This window comes from Hevea brasiliensis, chromosome 17 (assembly GCF_030052815.1).
Source record: "Hevea brasiliensis isolate MT/VB/25A 57/8 chromosome 17, ASM3005281v1, whole genome shotgun sequence".
NCBI lineage: Eukaryota > Viridiplantae > Streptophyta > Magnoliopsida > Malpighiales > Euphorbiaceae > Hevea > Hevea brasiliensis.
The window spans coordinates 56,173,137-56,194,839 of NC_079509.1; the positions used below are offsets into that span (position 1 = coordinate 56,173,137).

The window sequence follows — 21,703 nt, forward strand, 5'->3', positions numbered from 1 at the left end:
ATTAAGACACATGTATTTCTGTGTACAAGCAAATGCCAAATCACATGCTGCCTTTAACTTTATATCTACTGACTATCCATTTTGCTTCAAAATTGGAATCTCATATGAGATGCGGTTATATAGTATGCGTGTATATTGATTATATGAAAATAAATAATTTATTAAAATTATTATAATTTTAATATTATAATTTTAATTACATTTTATATTTATCACTAATTTATATATGTGTTTTATTTATTAAAAAAAATATTATTTTGGATGACAATCATAATAAATAAATAAATAAATATGTTCACTAATTATATTTAAATTAAATTTATCAAAATTAGGAAATTTACAAATATTAATTAAATTTGTCACGACTCGATCTCATGGACCGGATCGACACTAGAATATGAGCTGTCATAAAGCTTTCGAGACCTGTAGTAAGTCTTATTGTTCTCAAATCCATAACTAATATCCAAAACTGAGACCCAACATGTAAATAAAATAAAATAAAATAAAAATATTTTATTTCAATCGGATCAACCTAACCTGATGATTATCTACTACTAAAGCGAGGGAAATCCAGCTCAACCTTATTACCACCATTTACAAATTATTTATATATTATAAAATTTTTTGTTATTAAGTGAAAAACCAAAAACTCAATTTAATATTGTCTCTAATAAGATCCATAATACTGCTAACACATGCGGAGTTCTAGATTATAAATTAAAAAATATATATATATATTACAAATAAATAACTAGTAATAAACCTACGAGAAAGAATGCAGGTTATTCTAAAAAAGAATTCTTCCTGTATCGTAGAAAAACAAGGTGAATAAGAGTGAGCGTTCAACTCAGAGAGTAAATATTTATTTTACGTATAATTTTTACAACTATCTAATTCTAATGTACCCTTAGAAATGAAATGCGACATCTTCATACAAGTTATACAAATCATATTAAGTCACATCAAAGATAATTTGAAGCACTCACGCAACCAGGTTCAATCCATACTCACACATACATATATGTGGAGTTGATCTCCCTACTCAACTCTCTTAATCCAAGGTCTACCAGCGAGATCAACTCAAGTCGAACTTTCGCTTAATAATTCATATGCGGGGTCAGTGAGATCAACTCAAAGCTGTACTCACCTCAACTTTCTCAAAAAGGACCGAGCCCCAAGCAAGACTAGTTCAAGCCGATTTACTCGTTTTACCCATATCTATCATACCACACCATACGCACGCCGACACACTCATAGAGTTCAAGATTATCAAAACACAGTAACTAAAACAGTATTCATCAAGTACAAATGCAATATGGGATATGCCTAATATTTAATTTTATATATATATATATATATATATATATATATATATATATATATATATATATATATATATATATATATATATAAGTGATGCATGAGTATGCAAAAAATATAATAATATTAAAATTATAAATAAAATAAATATCTACTCATAGAGAGAATGACCCGATTACAACTAGTCCGACTGGATAGAAGAAAATTAGCCAGCATTATTCACCTATACATATACATTGACATCTATCAATTAAATGACAAAATTAATCAATTAATTTAATCTATAAAAGAAAGAATAAATCCTAAAGTATTGCCAAAATTTCAACGGGGTTTCTCTGTAACTAGACCTAACCCCCTGTATGAAAATTCAACAAAATACAATACATGACCCCTCCTAGTCTTGCCAAACCAGACAATACTCAAGTGACTACACAAAATAATTATTTAAAAATTCAAGACGTTACAAAACTCTAATCCCAATTAGATAGATTCCACTTTATGATTTTCTTTTTTTTAATACCAGTTTACATTTTTTTTAAAAAGAATTATGAAAATGAATAGAGTCTTGTATAAAAATATAATATATTAAATATGAAATTCTATTTACAAATATTTTATAAAAATCATAAAATATTAATATAATATCAAATTTAAATATCTATTTATTTCAAATTTAATTCATCCAAATCTATCATATTAAAATTAAATTATTTAACTCCAAATACAATGTATTGGGAGCATAATAATTACCATATATTATATCACTTTCTTTTAGTGTATTTCTTATATAATAATTAAAATTCAATGTTATTGCTTAGTTTTAATTTATTGGATAAAAATCAATAGCTTTAATTCTTATTCATTATTTTAAGAATCTAATTTATCTTACTTAGCCTAACTTAAATCAGTCACTAAAAGCATATCATTTTATCTGATAGATTTATATTCAAATTCATAATTTTACACCATTGAATTAAAACTTGTTGATATTTACTATCAATTTTTAACTATATAATGTAATTAATGAAATAAATAACACTAAATTGGTGTGAAAATTTATTAATAATAATAATAATAATAATAACAACCTTATTAAAATTAATTAATCACATGAATAATTAATGATAATTTTAGTGGGTCAAATGTTCTTTGATTGGACTTGATGTGGATTAGATCACATAGCATAAGTGGTAGGATTTAAGAGATAACACATAGACAAAGGCAAATCCTATCTTAAATGTTTAGCCAAATCTGTCCTTTTTCAGCAAATCCAAAACAAAAAGGACACATTGTTTGTGTTGCATACACTTGTAAAAGAACATTAAAAAAGAAAAGAGCTTATCAAATGGTGACAAAAGAGAAGAAAGAATGTGTGTTATTGATCCCACCACTATAATCAATTCATGATAGTGAAGTTTAGGGTTTACAATGAAATTGCCTTTCTTTTTATTGCATGAGCTTGTGAAGGAAAGAAGAAAATGTCCCAACATGACATAATAATACTTTACAGGTGTTTTGTGGTGGAGACATGAGAAGCATCTTCTCTTTGTTGTTAGGCAAAATTGGGAATTAATGGGGAATTTTTATTCTTGATGTGACCAATTCTGTTTTTATTTTTCTTTAATGGAAAACTATTTTTTTTTTTAAATATATGGTGTTATAATTGAAATTATTTAATATTCCAAATTAAATGTCCTTTTTTATTCTATATGAAAAATATTTTTCATAAAAATTATTTTTTTAAAAATATATTTTTGATAAAAATATTATATATTATATATATATATATATATATATATATATATATATATATATATATAAAAGTATTTTTATATTTTAAAATTACAAATCTAAATGTTGAGTTGATATTAAGAATTGCTTGAATTTAAATTACAAAATAATTAATTTAATTTTAATTGAGTTCAGCTCTCTTTATACAAGGAGAATGTAATGATGGAATCCAGAGGTGCTTGGAATATGATAATGCTAGTATTCTATAAACCTACTTGAGTATTTTATTTTTATATAATTTTAACTAACTTTTATAATACATACATATATAATAATTTATTATATTTATCATTTTACTCTTAATATATAAAATAAAATGCAATTCTATCTTGAATTTAAATTCCCTGAAATTTATTTGGGTTTTAATTTGAGACTAATTAAACACTGAAAAAACTGGTTATAAGATGCTGTGAATGCAGAATTACTAATTCAATAGTATTAATTACAATAAATAATAAAAATTGCTACATAGAGAATATTGGATAATTGTGTTCATGTGCAAGAAAAATTGACTCATAATTCACTAAAAATTTCTACAAAATTCTTTCTGGATTCAATCATTTAATACAGAATCATACCAGCAGAAATCATTATCTCATTTTCTCCTAAAATAATATGGCGGTGGCTGTGCAGCTTACAAACTCTTCATCTGGGTTTGAAGATGAGCCTAATAGAATATTATTATTGCAAGATCTGCTATCGTCTTTTATCAGACCTCAAATGCAGCAAAATCTTTAAAATTAGAGAAGAAAATATTGTCTTTTCATTCTGAAAGATATAGAATGGAGCAACAATAGAATGCAAAAACCAAATACAAGCCTACTTTGAAGATTCTTCAGAATTCAAGTTCAAAATTCTCTCAGCAAGTAACAAATCATCAGGAGTCGTGACCTGCAAATCAAAGAAATTAGCTAATCAATTTGTGATAGAAATGGAACAAAACTAGTTTCTCTTATTCATTCGTTTCAAATATCGCAAAGAAAAGGGATGTTTGACATTTTTAAGAACAAATGTATCACTAAACTGCAGACTACTTGTTCTGCATTATAACTACATCTCAGGTAAAGGTTCACGGATTAGATAGTTGCAATACCTTGATGTTCGTGTAAGATCCTTCTGTAATGTATACGGGATGTCTAAGGTGTTCCACGATAGAGACATCATCAGTGACTTCAAGACCATCTCTGTAGAGAAATACCACGTTAGAATCTGTTTACCATCTAGAATTTGTTAATGAAAATAGACAAATAATGAAAATAGACAAAACCTCAGACAAAATGCAGTGTTTCATGAATATTTCCACAATGCAATGATTAACCTAAGCTAATGTGCCTGGGGCCTCATATGAAATACTACCAAAACAGATTTTCTTTTCCAAGCACATTTTGGCACCTAATCATATACCACAACATTGTTGTGAGATCACAGAATATGTCCATATTTCAGAAAACATTCTAACAATAGATCCAGGTATTGATATAAAAGATTTCTCTGATTTGTCAATGCAATGTCAACATAGATAAAATAGTTCCTGAATATGGCATACTGGAAAGAATCTGTACAAACAGATGGTAAGAGCATAAATACCTGTTCACAAGCTCAAAGCCTTTTTTAAGCAAATCAGGCTTAATCACCTGTACAAAAGAAAAAAAACCAACTTAAACAGGTATTCAAGTATTCGAATTCCTTTCAACAATATAAATTCTTCCAACAGTAAACCTGTGGGGTTTGCATTTCCCAAAGTGTTTTGCGGTCAAGAGTTCTCACTACAAAAGATTCACTGTTTGCCTGCAAAGAGATAGGAAATGAATTATAAAATAATCCAGCAAAAGAATTATGTGTTGGATGCCCCACATCTGTAACAAAGAAGAAAAAACAAGGAAATATATAGCAAGGGGAAGCCGAGACAGATTGGCTTAAGTCATTTTGGTTGAGGCAACCCAAGCTCAACAAGTCCGCAACATGGATCTTTGCCGACTCTCATCCACACTCTCCGGGTCAGAGAATTTGACAGATTTAATAGCGGGCATTGGATTAAATACTCACTGTCGGTTGAAGGCATGATCAGGTAATATAGGCAACCAGGAATGGTGCTATGATACTGCTCTTTTACACCTTCCAGAAGAGCTCTTTAATGCTCTCACACAATGAATAAAGAGTTAAACATAACGATAAAAGAATTTAGGAGTACATCACATGTAGAATGCAGAATGAAAAGCCTAAAGAAAATAAATTAAAAAAAAAAACATTTTCACTTATGTCCAAAAAGATACTTGAACTGCAGGCACCAAAGCTAATGTTAGTACTTGTAGACATCCAGAAATACGACCATGCATTTTGATTAATAAACTCTTTTTTTTTTTTTTTTTTTTTTAACAAAGTGTTACCAGTTGCTTCCTTGAGATTAATTGATTTACCTGCAAAATTTTCTACAGCACCAATTTCCAGTAAAGAATATTTGAAAGAAATAAATACATGAACTAGGAACAAATAATAGTCTACATATTATGGTCTACAGAGACCATGATGCCCAGGTTATGCCTAAATATTGCCATTTGATGCCTCAAATAAATTTTCAAGCTTATAGAAATTTAAAGAACATAATATGATAAATTCAGTAGCAAAGGGTATTAACTTCTAATGATTAATCCACATACCTCCTTAATTGTAGCTTTAGCAGGAACACCGAGCACAGCTGCTCCATTCATCCAAGCATCTTCAATGACCTAACCGCAAGTAATGACCCTTTAACTTGGAAAAGGGTGGGAAAAAAAATGGAAGCTTCATATGAAATCAGGATAACTAATGTTATACCCTTGAAAGTTATAGGTCAGCGAGTGATTTTGAAGCCGTTAAGGCAAACTTTGTACATTACTTTCTTTCATCACTTATAACATGACCCTTAATAATATCTATAAACTTGTGCTGTATAAACAGTTAAGAGAAACAGCCGAAGCCAAATCACCAGATACGCAAAAAAAATAATTCCGATCGAAACCTTTTTTACATCTGCAGATGACACCAGAGGTCTAGCTGAGTCATGGACACAAACAAGCTCAGAGTTCAAATCAACTTCCTGCAGAGGAAAGTGGAATATAAAGATTAAAGATCAAACATTTCCTCACACCAATATTGACTATTCATAAATTTATTCAATGTGGTCTTTTTATTATTTATTAACAGTCTTATTGTTTCCCACTGGTCTGTAGAAATTAAGAAAATATTCAAACAATTACAAAAATAGTCTGACTTTAGAGAATAGGACTGCAAACATAAGAATGCATCTAACAAATTAGAAACTGGGAATATGCAGATATATTACTGTGTGTCGTTGAGGCTAAGTACAATATTCATTATTGAACAATATGATTAGCCCCAAAAAAAAAAAAGCCAAACTCACAAACAAGATCAGAAAAAAGGAATATGAGGTTCCACTGTGCTCTTCTAGTCTTTCTTTCTTTTGCTCTTCTCAATTAGCCATGCACTTATTGGCTGATGTATGCCACATAAACTACAAGCACAATATATTATTGGCTGATGCATGATTTTGCCTGTATAGCTTGCAGTTGGAGTAAAATGCAACAAAATTTTCAAGAACCATCTTCTGTCATTGAAATTATGGATAAAATCTTGTTTTGCATTCTTTATAGTCTTTCATGAATGGTTTGTGTAAAGGTGCTTTTCCAACTGATATGCAACAAGATTGCATATCCCTTCTGTTTTAGAATAGGATTTTTTTTGTGTGTATTTCTGTTATTGCTTCAGTCCTCCTTTCAGTCCTCCTTTCCTGCAATAATATTTCAATTCTCTCTCTTCTTAATCTTAATACGTCTTATTTTCTATAACAAAAGAAGGAAAGAAAGAAGATCAAAACAAACACCGAGTAACATAAAATGTTGTCAAAATAAAAGATGCATTTCAGGTGCCATTACCCATAATTGCCCAGGGCACTAGACACCTACTCAAGAGCAGTAAGGTGCTAGTTCAAAAAATATTTACATTCCACAAAAACAAGTAAATGCCGACATCAAGGTTTTCATTCAAAAAATAAGTTCCACATCACCATTTATGCATTGTGATAAAAATGAAATTAAAAAGAATGTTAAGTCATATCATATATTCAAAGTAAAACAACTAAGCACAAATCATGTCACTAATCTCCTTAGGTTTCCACAATGAAAATTTTAGATATTCCTTTACTCTTCTTCTTATCTGCCTCTATTGTCTTCCTTTTTCTACTTGTATTTATAAACAGCTAGATGCCTTTGCCCTAACAGAAGCTGAGGAAGGGAACGATCTTTAACATTTTACAATTGATATTTCATGCTTTGCAACATTTGCCCCTCAAACCCAAGATTTAGAAGTGATTTTAACACATGAAAAGAAAGTAATTAAATACATGCCAGAAGATCATCATTGAGCATAAGATAAAAGCAATGACAAGCATATCATGAGAAAGAGAAAAAACATTAAATGGAAAGATTGCTCAGGCACCTGAAGGCCACTGTAGACAGAATCCTGTCTTTCCTTCCCAGGCAGTGCGAATTTGAGGTCCACATTGATATTTTCTTTGGCATCTGAAAAGATCATAAATTAGTCTAAATTTCTTAAAATAAAAAGGTTTAAGAAAACCAAAGCAGAATGCATGTCATGTAAAGGAAGCCAATCACACAAGCACATGCGTATACCAACAAGTGTGCGCATATATATGTGCCTGCACATATGGGGATGAGCTCACACAAAAGAAAGGAAACAAGAGAAAGAGAGATTTGGAACCTTCAAAAATGTCTTGGTAGGATGGATCGCAGACTACAACAATTTCTTTCACTTCAATCATTTTTGAGAATGTGTAGAAACTGCCAACACATAATGGAATTGTTTTCATAAGCAATCATACTGTTGTTGAAGTTAGATTTATGAAGGCCGTCACAGGGATCTTTGCACCAAAAACTATACAGACATGAACCAGGTCAAATTGTCTCAGAGGAAACAATATTGTAGAAAACTAATATTATCCATCCACACAAGGAAACCTAAATTGGTAGTCCCAACAGGGAGAACTCCCACATCATAACTAACTGCTCGTGGCAATAACATGGCATGCTACAAAATCTAAATAATCTATCAGTGTTTCTAATAAAAAGAACCATCTGATTGCATTCAATTATTCATGTTCTGGTTGAACAATATTTCAATTAATACATCTATTTTCCAATCAAACTTATTATCTTCCAAGAGACCCTATAAATCCATGCATGTCACTCATTACCTTCTAAGAGACCCATAAATCTATGTATCTCATTCTTTTTAAAGTTTAATATGATAATTTGTTCCCAAACTTTAGGTTATTTAGTTTCCACAAGTCCTTTAGAATGATTCCAAGCTTTCTCAATAATCTGAATGGTATATTTAGATATAAGTTGCTGCCATTTACCTGTATAAAGCAATTGGCTGGCCTAACAGGGGTAGATATTGCTTTGGCATGCTAGCCTATTCGCACAAAGATAACAAAACTGTCATCTGGAAGATGAAAATAAGTAACTATGGATAATAAAGAAAGTGGCAATTTGTAATGTAAAAGAAAATATGTACTTGCATTATACTCAAACAATTGTCCATATAATCACATAATAACAGACACCTACAATTAAACACAAGAACAAAATACTATCCTTTTCTTCTTTTTTTTGGGAAGCCATGAGTGTATAGTGTGATTTCTTTCCTCTTCCCTCTCTATCGCTTTCTTTTTCTTTAATTCTCTTTCTTTCAAAGGCTGCCTGCTGCTGTGAACCAAGTACTACCACAGCAACTAATAACCATCAAATTCGACCTTTCCCTCATTCTAACCTAAGCTCATCCCATCATTAGACCACTATAAACCCAATTCCCACATATGTTTCTAATTCCTCCTCCAATAATCAAATCAGTCATACAAATCCTAGATCTCAATGCTGGCCTAATAAATCCTGCAATGAAACCCAATATTCCAGCCACCAAATAACCACTTTTGAACCCTCAAATATCCATACATACAACATCAGTTCAATTTATGAATCCCCAAGCTTTTGTTTTTCTCTGAATCTGAACCCCAACATATAAGCAAGAACATGTATATTCATCAAGCTAGTCCCATTACACCATTGCATTAACTTTAGAGTAGCCATCAGAATTGAATCATTGCATTAGCATTTTTGTTTTATAGAACAATTTAAGGATATGGTCATTCACGGTGCAACATGCGAGTACAACTGAAAAACACAAAAGGGCGATGGAATGGATATAACTTTGCTAAAATGCCATAGTATAAAACAAGAATTAAAGGCTAATGACAAAGAACATACACCCATTCTTTTGCCCTTTCCTCCAGCCAACAGAATGACCGAAACACTCTTTTCTTTCACAGCTGCAGAGCTCTGAACACCAAGAATGTGGACTGTAAACAATTATGCTCAACTAATGCACAGATATAATAAGAAGCAAATCACACTAGTACTATTTACATATACAGGATCTAACTTGAATAACACTTGCATTTTCAATCTTAGCAGAGCACTTGACAGAGGTAGTCACAATTCTGGGCAGCTTTTGGATCCAAGAGATTTTATGGCCTGCAACAAACAAAACCCAGATCAAAAAACAAAAATTAAATAAAAAACCTAATCAAGAACTCTGATTAATTACATAAAAGAAAAGAAAAGGGGAGGTATCCGCTTGCCTGAGGATTTAGAGTGAAAGAGCAAGTGAAAAGAATTGGAGGGAATTTGGTGATGATTACATGGAAACAGTGAATTAGAAGATTTGAAAGAAGCAGAAGAAGAGATAGATGTAAGGTTCATGCGAAGAAGATGATGGCCCATCTCTATCTCTCCCAGACTCCAAATTCCTCTCTCTCTCTCTCTCTCTCTCTCTCTCTCCCTTTCTTTGGCTTTATAGAACAAAGCAAAGAGAGAAAGGGAATTAAGTGCAGACAAAATTCTAGCTGAACCTGTGGCCGCTAAGTGGTAACAAGAGCAATCTAACCAATTACCCCTGTGAGATATATATATATATATATATATATTAAAACTTCCATTTGTGAAATCTTATTTTGCTGTCTATGAACATTCAAAAATGATTTCACAGATCAAAGCAAATCAGTCAACATTGTACATCCAAAGCTGAGGGCAAATTCTTGAGTCCATATTCATCATCTAGTTAGGAATATATTAGGATTCCCATCCCAATGCTTCCATTTTGTTTTTAATAATGGAATAATCATGATACTCTTATTATAGAGTTCTTGAATTTTTAATTTTTTATTGTTATTTTTCAGATTAAATTTGTAAAATTTTACTAAAATTCATGAAAATATAGATTTCTTTCTGAATAAATCATTTATATGAAAAGTATTTGAATAAATTTCCACATAATCATTTATACATTTTTTAAATATTTTTTACCATTAATTTATTTTTTATGTAATAAAAAATTATTTCACAAATTAAATAAAGTTTTGTTTTAACTTTTTTATTTTTATTTTTAATTAAATTATATGAGAATTGATAAAAATAAAAATAATTAGCAAATATAAATTTACTTAAAAATTTAAAATTTATTAAATCACTTAAATTAGTCTAGTAAATAAAAGAATTAATTGAAACTTGACATATCTTTAAAAAAATTTCAATTAAATTAAACAATTTTAGTAAAATCAAATAAATAAAAACGAGTCACATTTGGACTTGACCTATTGGATCATCATCGGCTTACAAATTAGGAATACAATTTAAAAATCAACAAAATTTATTTTTAACATGATACAGAAATTAATTCAAATAATATCTTAATAATTATAAATTATTGTGTAAAAAAAATTGAAAATATAACTAATGAATTTAATTTAATGGTATTGAAATTATTCTAAAATTATAAGTTTTGAATTTAAGTCTTAAGCTTCGATTATTATATAAAAAATAATTTATATTTTATGAAAATTATTTTTTAAAAAGATGAAAATATTTTTTATTATTTAATTACAATATTAAATTAAAAGTATGTCTTTATATCATGTATATATAATTACTTTTATTTTTTAATAAAATTATGAAAGTCAATAAAATAATTTTCATTTTAAAAATAAGAAGTTATTTTCTTTAAAATGAGTTAATTTTCCTTTTGATTATAAAAATATTTTTTATTAATCAAATTTTCTTAAATATTTTTTTTGTTTAAATTGTTTGACAATTATTATTTATTTAAAATACAAACATTTTTATTATTTAAAATATATAAATGATTTTTTATTTTTAAAAATTAAATTAATGTGACTATTAAATAATAAATATAAACTCAAATTTTATTATTATATTTTTTTTATCTCATTACACATCACCACTTAATTTTTTTATCCCACTAATCTTAACTTTATTTTTCATAACATTCAATTATATCAATTTCTTTTTGTTTATATTTTTTTTTTCTTTTCCTTTTCTAAATTCTATACTTTAAATTAAATGAGTTTTAAGAAAATAGGTTAAAATCTCTAAAAAGTGTTTAATGTTATAATAATATAATTTTAAATTACTTTTTTAATAAGCTATTTATTCTAATAAAGTGATTTTGAGAATTTATGTATCAAGTTGTAATTAAAATTACTATCGAAAAAATTATTTTTTTAAATATATAAATTAATAAATATTAAAAAATATTTTCAAATTAAATTTTATAAATTTTAATTATAAAAATCTTAAAATAATAAAATAAATTTTTTAAATTACCTTTTTTAATAACATTTAAAATTTAATTCTATAAATTTAATATTAAATAAGTACATAATTAGGCCCAAACTTAATTTTGGACTAATTGACATGGAATGAGGAAATTGGCGCTTATCCCTTACATGGGCTGGCCACTATGAACTCTTAAGCCCACATGACAAGAGCGAAGCGGCGAGCCCCTAAACTCGCTCGGCATACCCAGAACAACAGGGAGTCAGAGACCTCGAATCGATCACGTTCACAAAGTTTTGCGGAAAATGGGGAAACCATTGGGAACGACGGGGGAGTTCTTCAGGAGAAGGGATGAATGGAGGAAGCATCCGATGCTCACCAATCAGTTCCGTCATGCAGTTCCTGGCCTTGGGATTGGCCTAGTCGCCTTCGGCATCTACCTTGTTGGGGAACAAGTTTACAACAAGCTTTATGCTCCTTCCTCTAGCCACCACGCCTCTTCGTCCTCTCACTCTCACTGATTGCAACAATCTATGTTTGATGTGCTTCTCAGGTTAGCTGATTTGCGATTTTCTTGAACTTTCTGCGTTCGTAAAAGATTAGTTTGCTTTCACTGGAGTAGATCAATTTTGGTTTTGATGTTTTATTACTGGCCGATTATGCAGTTCTCTTGGTGGGTTTTCAGGTTTATATCGTAATTTGCAGCTAGTTAGTTGCTAGGTCCTTCTTTTTGCGATTTTTATCGAACTTAATATTTTCCTTTTTTGTTGTTTCGACTCTGTGATTGGTTCGGTGATTGGGTCCTTCTAATGGCCACCGTTCATTTTGGTGATTTTGTCACTAAATAAGAGCTCGTTTGAAAAGGTGCCTTTCTAATTCGCCAATTTATTCAGTGTCGTGGTTGGAATAGATGTTGTGATTGGCTATTTGGCTTTGGTGAAACGGGAATGTTTTTGTTTTTCTGGGGTTTGGTACTCTTTCAATGGTGCTGGTGGCTATGATTCCTTCTTTTGGGTATCAAGATTGTTTTTATACGTGAATCTGTTTTTGTTCCTCTGATTTTTTTTCCCCTCATTTTGTGCGTTTCTTGCCTTTCTCCAAAGTAGCATCATCAGTTGTGTGAATATTACTTATAGATGGCCATCATTTATTGCTGCTTTTTGGTAATTATACATTAAGATTTCTTGAATATGGATTTAGTTTCAATAGCTTCTTTCCTCATCATGTACCATCGTGTGAAGTTGTATTGTGTGTTTTAAATTAGGAAACTGTGTAGTTTGTATGGAATTTCTTTGGATGCTTTGCAGAATTCGATATAGGATGTCTTCTCATGCTAAAAACTTGTTGAAGCTTTTTGCCTGGTAATTATAGAATGTAGAATTTACAATGGCCAAATACATATCTGCACCTCTGTACTATTTGGGATTGACTTATTTAACATATGAACTATTTTTTTAACCTATCAAACACCCTAACTCATTAAAATTTAAACACAAATTGGCACAGTGAACAGAGCATGTAATCATGCATGATGAAGCAAGAGCACAGGAAAAAAAGGTCAACATGGCATCATCTTTGTCCTCTGCTGAACTCATTTCAATTCCAAAAACGCCAGTATTGCGTCTGTTTTTTAACCTAGTCCTAAAATCCAGTGTTGTTAAAAGCGTTAGGCGCCCTTAAGGCGAGAAGGTCCTCTGTTGCCTGAGCAAATTGAGGTGCTAATTTATTCTAAAATAATAAATAATTAAATATACAACATAAAAAAGTCTAACATATTACACAATCAATAAATTGCCAAATTTCATATTCATATTTCATAATATATTATGTGTTTTAAGCTTTAAGATCAAAAGCATTCATTTAATAACACAAAATGTTAAAGTAAAAACTATAAAGCACGTAATATAATTTAAAATTCTAGATGCATTGTTCAATTTTATTCATTATATCATGCAAACTCGAAATCCTAATTCTCTAGTCATCGTGTAGATGCCTAAAGGTGAAAACAAATAGGTCAGTTTTTCTCTTTCTCAACTTTTTTTTTTTCAACTTCTTGCCTTTTTCTTGCCTTGGGGTGCCTGGTGAGACCTCGCCTCGACCTTGCCTGGTCGTCTAGGTAGTGCCTAATTGAAGGCGCCTCGCCTGGAGGCTTTCCAAGCAAGGTGCCCGGATACCCTTGCCCGAGCACCCCGGCGCCTCTTGACAACACTGTTAAAATTTCTATTGGTCTTCTTCTTCAACAATCTCAAATTCTTACCAGTATCTTGATCGTAAGCCTCCTCCACAATCTGCATATCCTTGCTTATCTTCTCTTTTTTTTTTTTTTTTTTGGCGTTTAGGAATTCAACAAGTAAAAAAGTAGTTCAAGTGTTCACTAGGTCAATCTCAAATAGTACAAGAGTGCGAATATGCATTAGGCCAAGGTAAAATTAGTTAGTTAAGCTCTTTGATGCTATGATCCTCCATTTGTAATCAATGCTATAATCAGATGTGCTAAAAGGAACTAATTTATAAATATTTGTAAAATTTGTGGTGCCACATTGTGTATTTTCTTTTTATCATGTCATGGGTTTTATTGTTGTATCACAAAAATGATAATTTAGCCATGAATTTACTTACTTTGCAATTTCAAATGTTCTATTTCACCTATGTTCAAGTTTTTAAAATTTTTTTAGTTTCATAGCTGGATGCCTGGATATGGAGAAAAAGAAAGTGGTAGATTGATTAGCATACTAATTTTACTTGTTTCATAATTTTTTCTATGCATGCACATATTTGATCCACAAAAGTTTCAATTACAATTCCATATTTTTGACACCTGGAGTATAAATTGAAATGTTGTCAATAATTGGTTTATTTTTTTCTGCAACCTAAGGTTTGCTTAGCATTGCTATTTGAGTGTTTGTTGAGAAAAACACTACCTTAAATATATTAGCTAGAGACTGTTGATAATTAGTTTTAAGTTAAATTTGACATGTTTTGGTCATAAAAATTCAAAAATAGCTAGACAATTTTTTTAATTGTTTTTTTTCAACATCTAAAATGGTGTTTTTCCAAAAAGTTGGAATTACAATCCCAAACATTGCCTTGAATCGGATTGCATAAAATATGGTGTAGACTTATAATGCATTCTACATAATATTCTTTACAATAAATTGATGCCAACTGAGGAGGATATATGTTAAGGTTAAATTCTTTTACATCTTAATTAATTAAGATTTTAACTCAGGAGCTTACATTTTTTTGCATTAAATTATATTTGAGATTTTACAAAAGGCTTTCATCATGGCATTGTGGTTAATAGTTCAAAAGTTGTAAATTGATGCTAAAACAAAGTTTTGCCAAGGTATCTGGCCTGCTATGACATTATTCTCAGAGAGAATTTTACCATTTAAAATTGACTTTTTTTTGGCATTGTGATGGGAACATTTTCTGACAGGGGAATTGGACAAAGTTCATGCAACAGTTTAAATATGATTAAGAAAAAGTTCTCTATCTCTTGCAATCCTTGTGCAAATATTTTTGGTCCATGTCAATTTTTTTACTGATAGCTGATTGATTGTGCAGATGGACATTTGTTGGCATATCAGAGATTGGAAAGTCCTGCATGATATTTTTCCTCCCTGGTGACTCCGATCAATAAGTTCTCATGTAATTTGAGACTTAACCTCTGATAAATTTCTTTCTGTATGTCTGGATATTGGACTTGTATTTGAGATGTTCAGTAGTTTTTTAGTTTGCTTCGTGGCTATTATGTTAACTTGTTAACCCTATCATGCTGCATAATGTTTTGATTTGTGGTCTGATAAAATTTCATCATGTTTACATTTACATTTCCCTTAATATATATATATATATATATATATATATATATATATATATATATATAAAGAGCTTTAAACTGAATTTTTTAGGAATTGTTTGGTTTCCTGCTAAAAAGTTCAGATGTACTAGATTCGTTTTCAAAACAGTAAAGTCTTCGGTGTTAAGTCTCGGTTAGAGCCAAATGAATAAAAACAATCACATTTTTACCTTTTAATTCTATAATGTAAAAATTAAAAATTGTCTTTTATTTACATATGGAATTTAATTTTTCAAAGCAGAATATTGCTTTTTTTAAAAAAGAAAATTTAAATGGCACAATTATATCTTTTAATTATAAATAATTTTCATATCAATTAAAATTTATTAGTCAATATGATAATGATGTGTCCTAATTTTAAGTCAAAATAATTTATTGTAAATTGACACTTGAATTATACATAAAAAATTTGGTGGTATTTTTATGAAATATTTAGATTATAAATTTAATAATTCAATTAACTAAAATATCATTGATTGGTATAACATTACACTTAATTATTCAAACCAAATATGCTCTTAAAACATATTAAATTATGAATCAAAATCTTACTTTACCAACTTAATGCAATTTGAATTAAAAACACATTACATTATCAATGAAGTCTTCAAGTTGGAAGCTTGTCTAATCAATTGAATAGGAAAAAATGATTAGTCCATTAACCTTACGAATTACAATAGTGTTAAATTGGGCATTTTCATACCCCATTTGACAATGAGAAAATTATTATTTAATTTTTTTTTATTTTAGTAAAATTAATTATTTAATTTTTATATTTTTATTTTTAAAATTTTTTTTAAATTTATTTTAAATCAAATTTTCAGTTAATCAATATATTATTCAAAGGAGTTAAAAAATTTATATTTTGAAAACTAAATAATTAAAAGATTTGAAAAGAGAGATTATATAATTATGTTTTTTAAATTATAGAAATGAAATGAAATTTAAATTAATATTTAAAATAATTAAAGAGTTTGAAAAATAAAAAAGTATAAGAGTTAATTAATATATTTTTTAAAATAATAAAATTAAATAATTATTTTTATTTAAATAAAGAGGTTAAATAATGATTAAGTAAAAAAAAGTCATTATTTAATCAGTGATCTAACCCGACCGAAATAGCCCTTCTCTCCCTCTAAGCCCCTTCTTCCAAAACCCCAAAACCCTAACCCTATAAATTCCGCTTTCACCTTAAAACCTACTGCTCTGATCGCCACCTCTAAAATCCCACAAAAACCCTAATAAACCATAGCAGCTAAAGACACTGAGCCATGTCCGAAGTTGAGCTTTCCCGTTCAGAAAAGAAAAAGCACAAGAAAAAGAACAACACCCAAGCTATGGACGAACCAGATACAAAGCCAAAGGGCTCGGATGCTGCCGCTGGAGACTTCATGATCAAGCCCCAAAGCTTTACTCCGGCAATTGACACTTCCCAATGGCCAATTCTCTTGAAGAACTACGACCGCCTCAATGTTCGTACTGGTCACTACACGCCTCTCCCTTCTGGTTACTCTCCTCTCAAGCGTCCTCTTGCCGAGTACATCCGCTATGGTGTTATGAATCTTGATAAGCCTGCGAACCCATCTTCGCACGAAGTGGTTGCTTGGATCAAACGGATTTTGAGGGTCGAGAAAACAGGGCATAGTGGCACATTGGACCCTAAAGTTACAGGTAACTTGATTGTTTGTATTGATAGAGCTACCCGCCTTGTTAAATCTCAACAAGGTGCGGGAAAGGAGTATGTTTGTGTAGCAAGATTACATGATAAGGTGCCTGATGTTGCCAAAGTAGCTAGAGCGCTTGAGACTCTTACTGGTGCGGTTTTTCAAAGACCGCCATTGATTTCTGCTGTGAAAAGGCAGCTTAGGATTCGGACAATTTATGAGAGTAAGTTGTTGGAGTATGACCCAGATAGGCATTTGGTTGTTTTTTGGATTTCTTGTGAAGCTGGGACTTATGTTAGGACTATGTGCGTTCATTTGGGATTGATTCTTGGTGTTGGTGGGCATATGCAGGAGTTGAGGAGAGTGAGGTCTGGGATTTTGGGGGAGAGAGATAATATGGTGACTATGCATGATGTGATGGATGCTCAATGGGTTTATGACAATTATAGGGATGAGAGCTATTTGAGGAGAGTGATTATGCCTCTTGAAGTGCTTTTGACTAGTTATAAGAGATTGGTTGTGAAGGATTCTGCTGTGAATGCAATTTGTTATGGTGCCAAGCTGATGATTCCAGGATTGTTGAGGTTTGAGAATGATATTGGGGTTGGTGAGGAAGTTGTCCTGATGACTACCAAGGGTGAGGCGATTGCTCTGGGGATTGCAGAGATGACTACTGCAGTGATGGCTACATGTGATCATGGTGTCGTGGCAAAGATTAAGAGGGTTGTGATGGATCGGGATACTTACCCAAGGAAGTGGGGGTTGGGACCAAAGGCTTCGATGAAGAAGAAATTGATTGCAGAGGGGAAGTTGGATAAGCATGGGAAGCCAAATGGGAATACCCCTCAAGAATGGATGAGGAATTTGGTTTTGCCCACAGGAGGGGATTCTACAGTTGCTAGCATGGCTGCTGCAAGCGAGCCAGCAAAGGAGATTGCTGCAGAGAAGAAAGAGACTGGAGAATTGGAGGAGGAGAAGAAGAAGAAGAAGAAGAAAAGCAAGGATGGTGAAGATGGGGAGGGGCGCAAGCGCAAATTGGATGAAAGCACTGATAGCCCTACTGTTCAAGTTCCGGCTAAGAAAGTTAAAGTCGAAGAAGTTGAAAAGGAAGAGACAGTTGTGGTGAAGAAAGTAAAGGAAGGGAGGGTTGAAGAAAGTGAAGATGATAAGAAAGAGAAAAAGAAGAAGAAAAAGAAGAGTAAAGAAGACAGTGAAGCAGAAACTTTAGAGGAAAGGGAGACTGAGAAGGTTAAGAAAAAGGAGCACAGTGATAAAGGTGAAGCTGGATCACTCGACCCAGAGCAGTCTGAGAAGAAAAAGAAGAAGAAGAAGAAAGACAAAGAGGCTGGGGAGGCTGCAACCGTTGATGATGGTAGAAGTAATGGTGAGGCTGATAGAAGTGAGAAGAAGGAGAAGAAGAAGAAGAAAAAGAAGGACAAAGATGCTGAAGAAGTGTAAACCTTTATTGAAGAGCTTTTTTATTTAATGGGTATTCCTAAATGAGTGCTTGTTCACGTTATGGCACCTGCAATGGTAATTTGGTAGTTTCTGTAATCTTTTTAATGCAGTTTCAGGACAATCATTTTCCATAACTTTGTTCTTCAAGATAGATTTTTTTTTTTGGCAACATTTTTGTATTATTCTATGTTATATGTCTATTGAATTGTTGTTTTCGTGAGCATTGGTTATTTTCCTTTCTGGATTGAAATTTCATGGCAATGCTCTTCTTCCTGCAGCATTTACTGGACAAATCATTATTTCTTCATTCCTCTTTCCTTCCAACTTTCATATCCTATCTGCAATCAAAGAGCTAGCAAAATTTGTCTACTTCTAGAGTCAAAATCACGAACCCCTGTTTGGAATTTAGAATCTTTTACAACAATTTAATTCAATGAATTTCTTTTTAGTCAATTCTTATGTGTAGAATGAACTTCAAAAAATTTTTACTTTTTAAGAAATAGAAATTAAGTATGATTATGTGAGAATTTAATTAGTTTTTTTTTTTTAATGTTTATGGGTAAGAGATATCATCCTGCATTCTCTTTAAAATTAGAAGTGTATGTTTCGAGTCTGTTCTTAGGGACATCCTTGTTCTAAGGGTGAGTCTCAGTATTCAGCTGATTTGTTTTAAAATTTAGTAAGATAAAAAAAAAAGGGTAGAATTTTGTTCAAACAGAATTAAAAATCGAAATATTTCAATCAGTTATTTTATTATGGAGATCAAATCAAATTAGCTAAAAGTTTTAAAAATTCAAAAAAAAAAAAATCTGAATTTTATCAGTTGGTTCGATTTTCAGTTTAGAAGTAACAATGTTCACCCCTATTTGTTCTACTCGTTCGAAATATATGTTCCTTTCAGCTTATGAACCGTAACAAATGAAATGTAGCACACATTAGGGGCGTCTGTTAACATTAACTTAATAAATTGATGTCTAATGACATGATTATGGCAACGCACGGTAGAGATGGTAATCGGTCAGGTTTTTGTAGATATTTAATTTGATCAAACTTTAATATGACATATATGGGTAGTATATAATCGGGTTTGATTTTAAAAAATAATACCGGTGATGCGTTCGGATCGAATTCGAGTTTTACATATCGGTTATATATAAATATTTAGTTAAATATAAAATATATATATTTAATAATAATATTTATAAATTTTATATAGTTTATTTTATATAAAATAGAATTTTAATATTTTATGGAATTATTAAATTTTAAAATATAAATTATTAAATAAAATAATTTTTTATGTAAATTATAATTAAAATATATAAAATTAAACGGGTTCGAGTCTTTTTGAGTAATAATAATAAAGTTTTGGACGGGTTCTGATAGTTCAGAGTAAATTTTAATTAGGCTTGGAATAATTTTAGGTTTTGGTAATATTAATCAGGTTCGGGTGTGATAATTTTTACGGTTACTCTCTCCCTGATGGACGGTTTTTGGGCTCTTAATTGAACTAAATAGAACCAAATTAAACCAAATCAAAACCAAAGTAAACTTATTTTACTGTTTTAGTTCGATTTTGATTCTTTATCAAGAATTAAATTAGACCAAAATCAAACCAATAAACTGATTTTATACATAAGCGTTTTCTTTTTTCATTTTTAATTTTTTTAAATATATTACACGGTTTCAACAAAATTATATATATTATAAGCAATTAAGATTGTTATATATATAAAACTTAATTTGTCTTTAATTATAAGTATATATATGTAAATTAATATTAATTTTTATTATTTTTAATTATAAATACATTAAATTATTTTATAGTTTATTATTATATGATTAAATTACTTTTAATCATGAAGGATATTTTTTAGTAAAAAATGATATAATTAAAATAAAATACGTATAAGATAATAGAATATATTTATTTAAATTTATATTATAAAATAACCTAATTTGTGGATATGTTATTTCTTGAGATTAATTATGGTCCACTGATTATGCGATTTGAATAAAATATTTTATGAGTTATGTGATGATAACAAAAAAATAAAGGTTGAAATAGTATTTATGAGTGAATATTAATAATTAAATTTACTAAATTTAAAATTATATTAATTATTAAATTTTTATAAACAAAATCGACTATAATAAAGTTACATTCGTTTTTAATACTTATTATCATAAATCAAAATTTAAACTAGTAAAAATTAGATATTGCCCAATAAAATTTTAACTTTGAATATATATATATATATATTTAATTTTCAGAAAAATAATGTACCATTTTTAATCTAATTGAATACTAAACTAAAAATAATTCATTTTTATAGATATATAGTATGCTAATTGTAAATTTAAGTACTTTAAAATTTTTAAATGTAAAAAAAAATGATAATAATTATTTTTTATATGCAATAAAATTTTTGTAGTTGAAATTTTAAATATTTAATTAAAAGACTCTTATTTAATATGATATTTTCATATATATAAAAATGTAAAATAAAAACAAAAAATTTGGATACGTCACGTGAAAATTTTTTAAAATATTCACATTAAATAATTATGAAAATTCTTAGACTTTAAACACAATAAATGATTTCTAAAATTTTATGAATAATTTTTTTTGAATATATATATAATTTTTTAAAATGTGATTTATCATTTTTTAATCTAACAAAAAATTTTGATTAAAAATGATAATTATAAATATAAAAATTTTGAAATGTGTTATGGTATGAATGAGTTTAGTTTTAGAAAATGAAATTAGTTATGATTTTATTTTGTCATGAATTGAATAAAGTTAGCTTTGGAAAAATTTTGATTAAAACATACTTGACATGGGAAATGGATAAAATTTGTTTTGAATTGTGATGAGCATAAAAAATTTTAGATAT

At 29.6% G+C, this 21,703-nt stretch overlaps 3 protein-coding genes across 4 annotated transcripts; 2 read left to right on the forward strand and 1 right to left on the reverse strand.

Moving 5' to 3' along the window:
• Positions 1-3,608: 3,608 nt before the first annotated feature.
• On the reverse strand, positions 3,609-10,121 carry LOC110637977 (2-C-methyl-D-erythritol 4-phosphate cytidylyltransferase, chloroplastic). 2 transcript variants are annotated; one of them, XM_021788367.2, is made up of 12 exons: positions 9,827-10,121; positions 9,643-9,719; positions 9,453-9,524; positions 8,546-8,601; positions 7,888-7,967; positions 7,606-7,688; positions 6,110-6,187; positions 5,769-5,837; positions 4,831-4,899; positions 4,699-4,745; positions 4,205-4,295; positions 3,609-4,002 (listed from the first exon to the last, which is right to left on the reverse strand). In XM_021788367.2, exons 1-12 carry the CDS (start codon positions 9,966-9,968, stop codon positions 3,931-3,933), a joined length of 936 nt encoding a protein of 311 aa, XP_021644059.2. In that variant the 5' UTR covers positions 9,969-10,121; the 3' UTR covers positions 3,609-3,930. The 2 variants fall into 2 exon arrangements, with proteins under 2 accessions (XP_021644059.2, XP_021644058.2); XM_021788366.2 differs by having other exon boundaries at positions 9,628-9,719.
• Positions 10,122-12,033: 1,912 nt separating this feature from the next.
• LOC131175334 (NADH dehydrogenase [ubiquinone] 1 beta subcomplex subunit 3-B-like) lies at positions 12,034-15,636 on the forward strand. Its single transcript, XM_058139103.1, has 2 exons — positions 12,034-12,372; positions 15,387-15,636. The coding sequence occupies exon 1, from the start codon at positions 12,125-12,127 to the stop codon at positions 12,338-12,340; it is 216 nt and encodes a 71-aa protein (XP_057995086.1). The 5' UTR covers positions 12,034-12,124; the 3' UTR covers positions 12,341-12,372; positions 15,387-15,636.
• Positions 15,637-16,776: 1,140 nt separating this feature from the next.
• On the forward strand, positions 16,777-19,026 carry LOC110637952 (H/ACA ribonucleoprotein complex subunit 4). The gene has a single exon (XM_021788338.2). It carries the CDS (start codon positions 16,953-16,955, stop codon positions 18,801-18,803), a length of 1,851 nt encoding a protein of 616 aa, XP_021644030.2. The 5' UTR covers positions 16,777-16,952; the 3' UTR covers positions 18,804-19,026.
• The last annotated feature ends 2,677 nt before the right edge of the window (positions 19,027-21,703 follow it).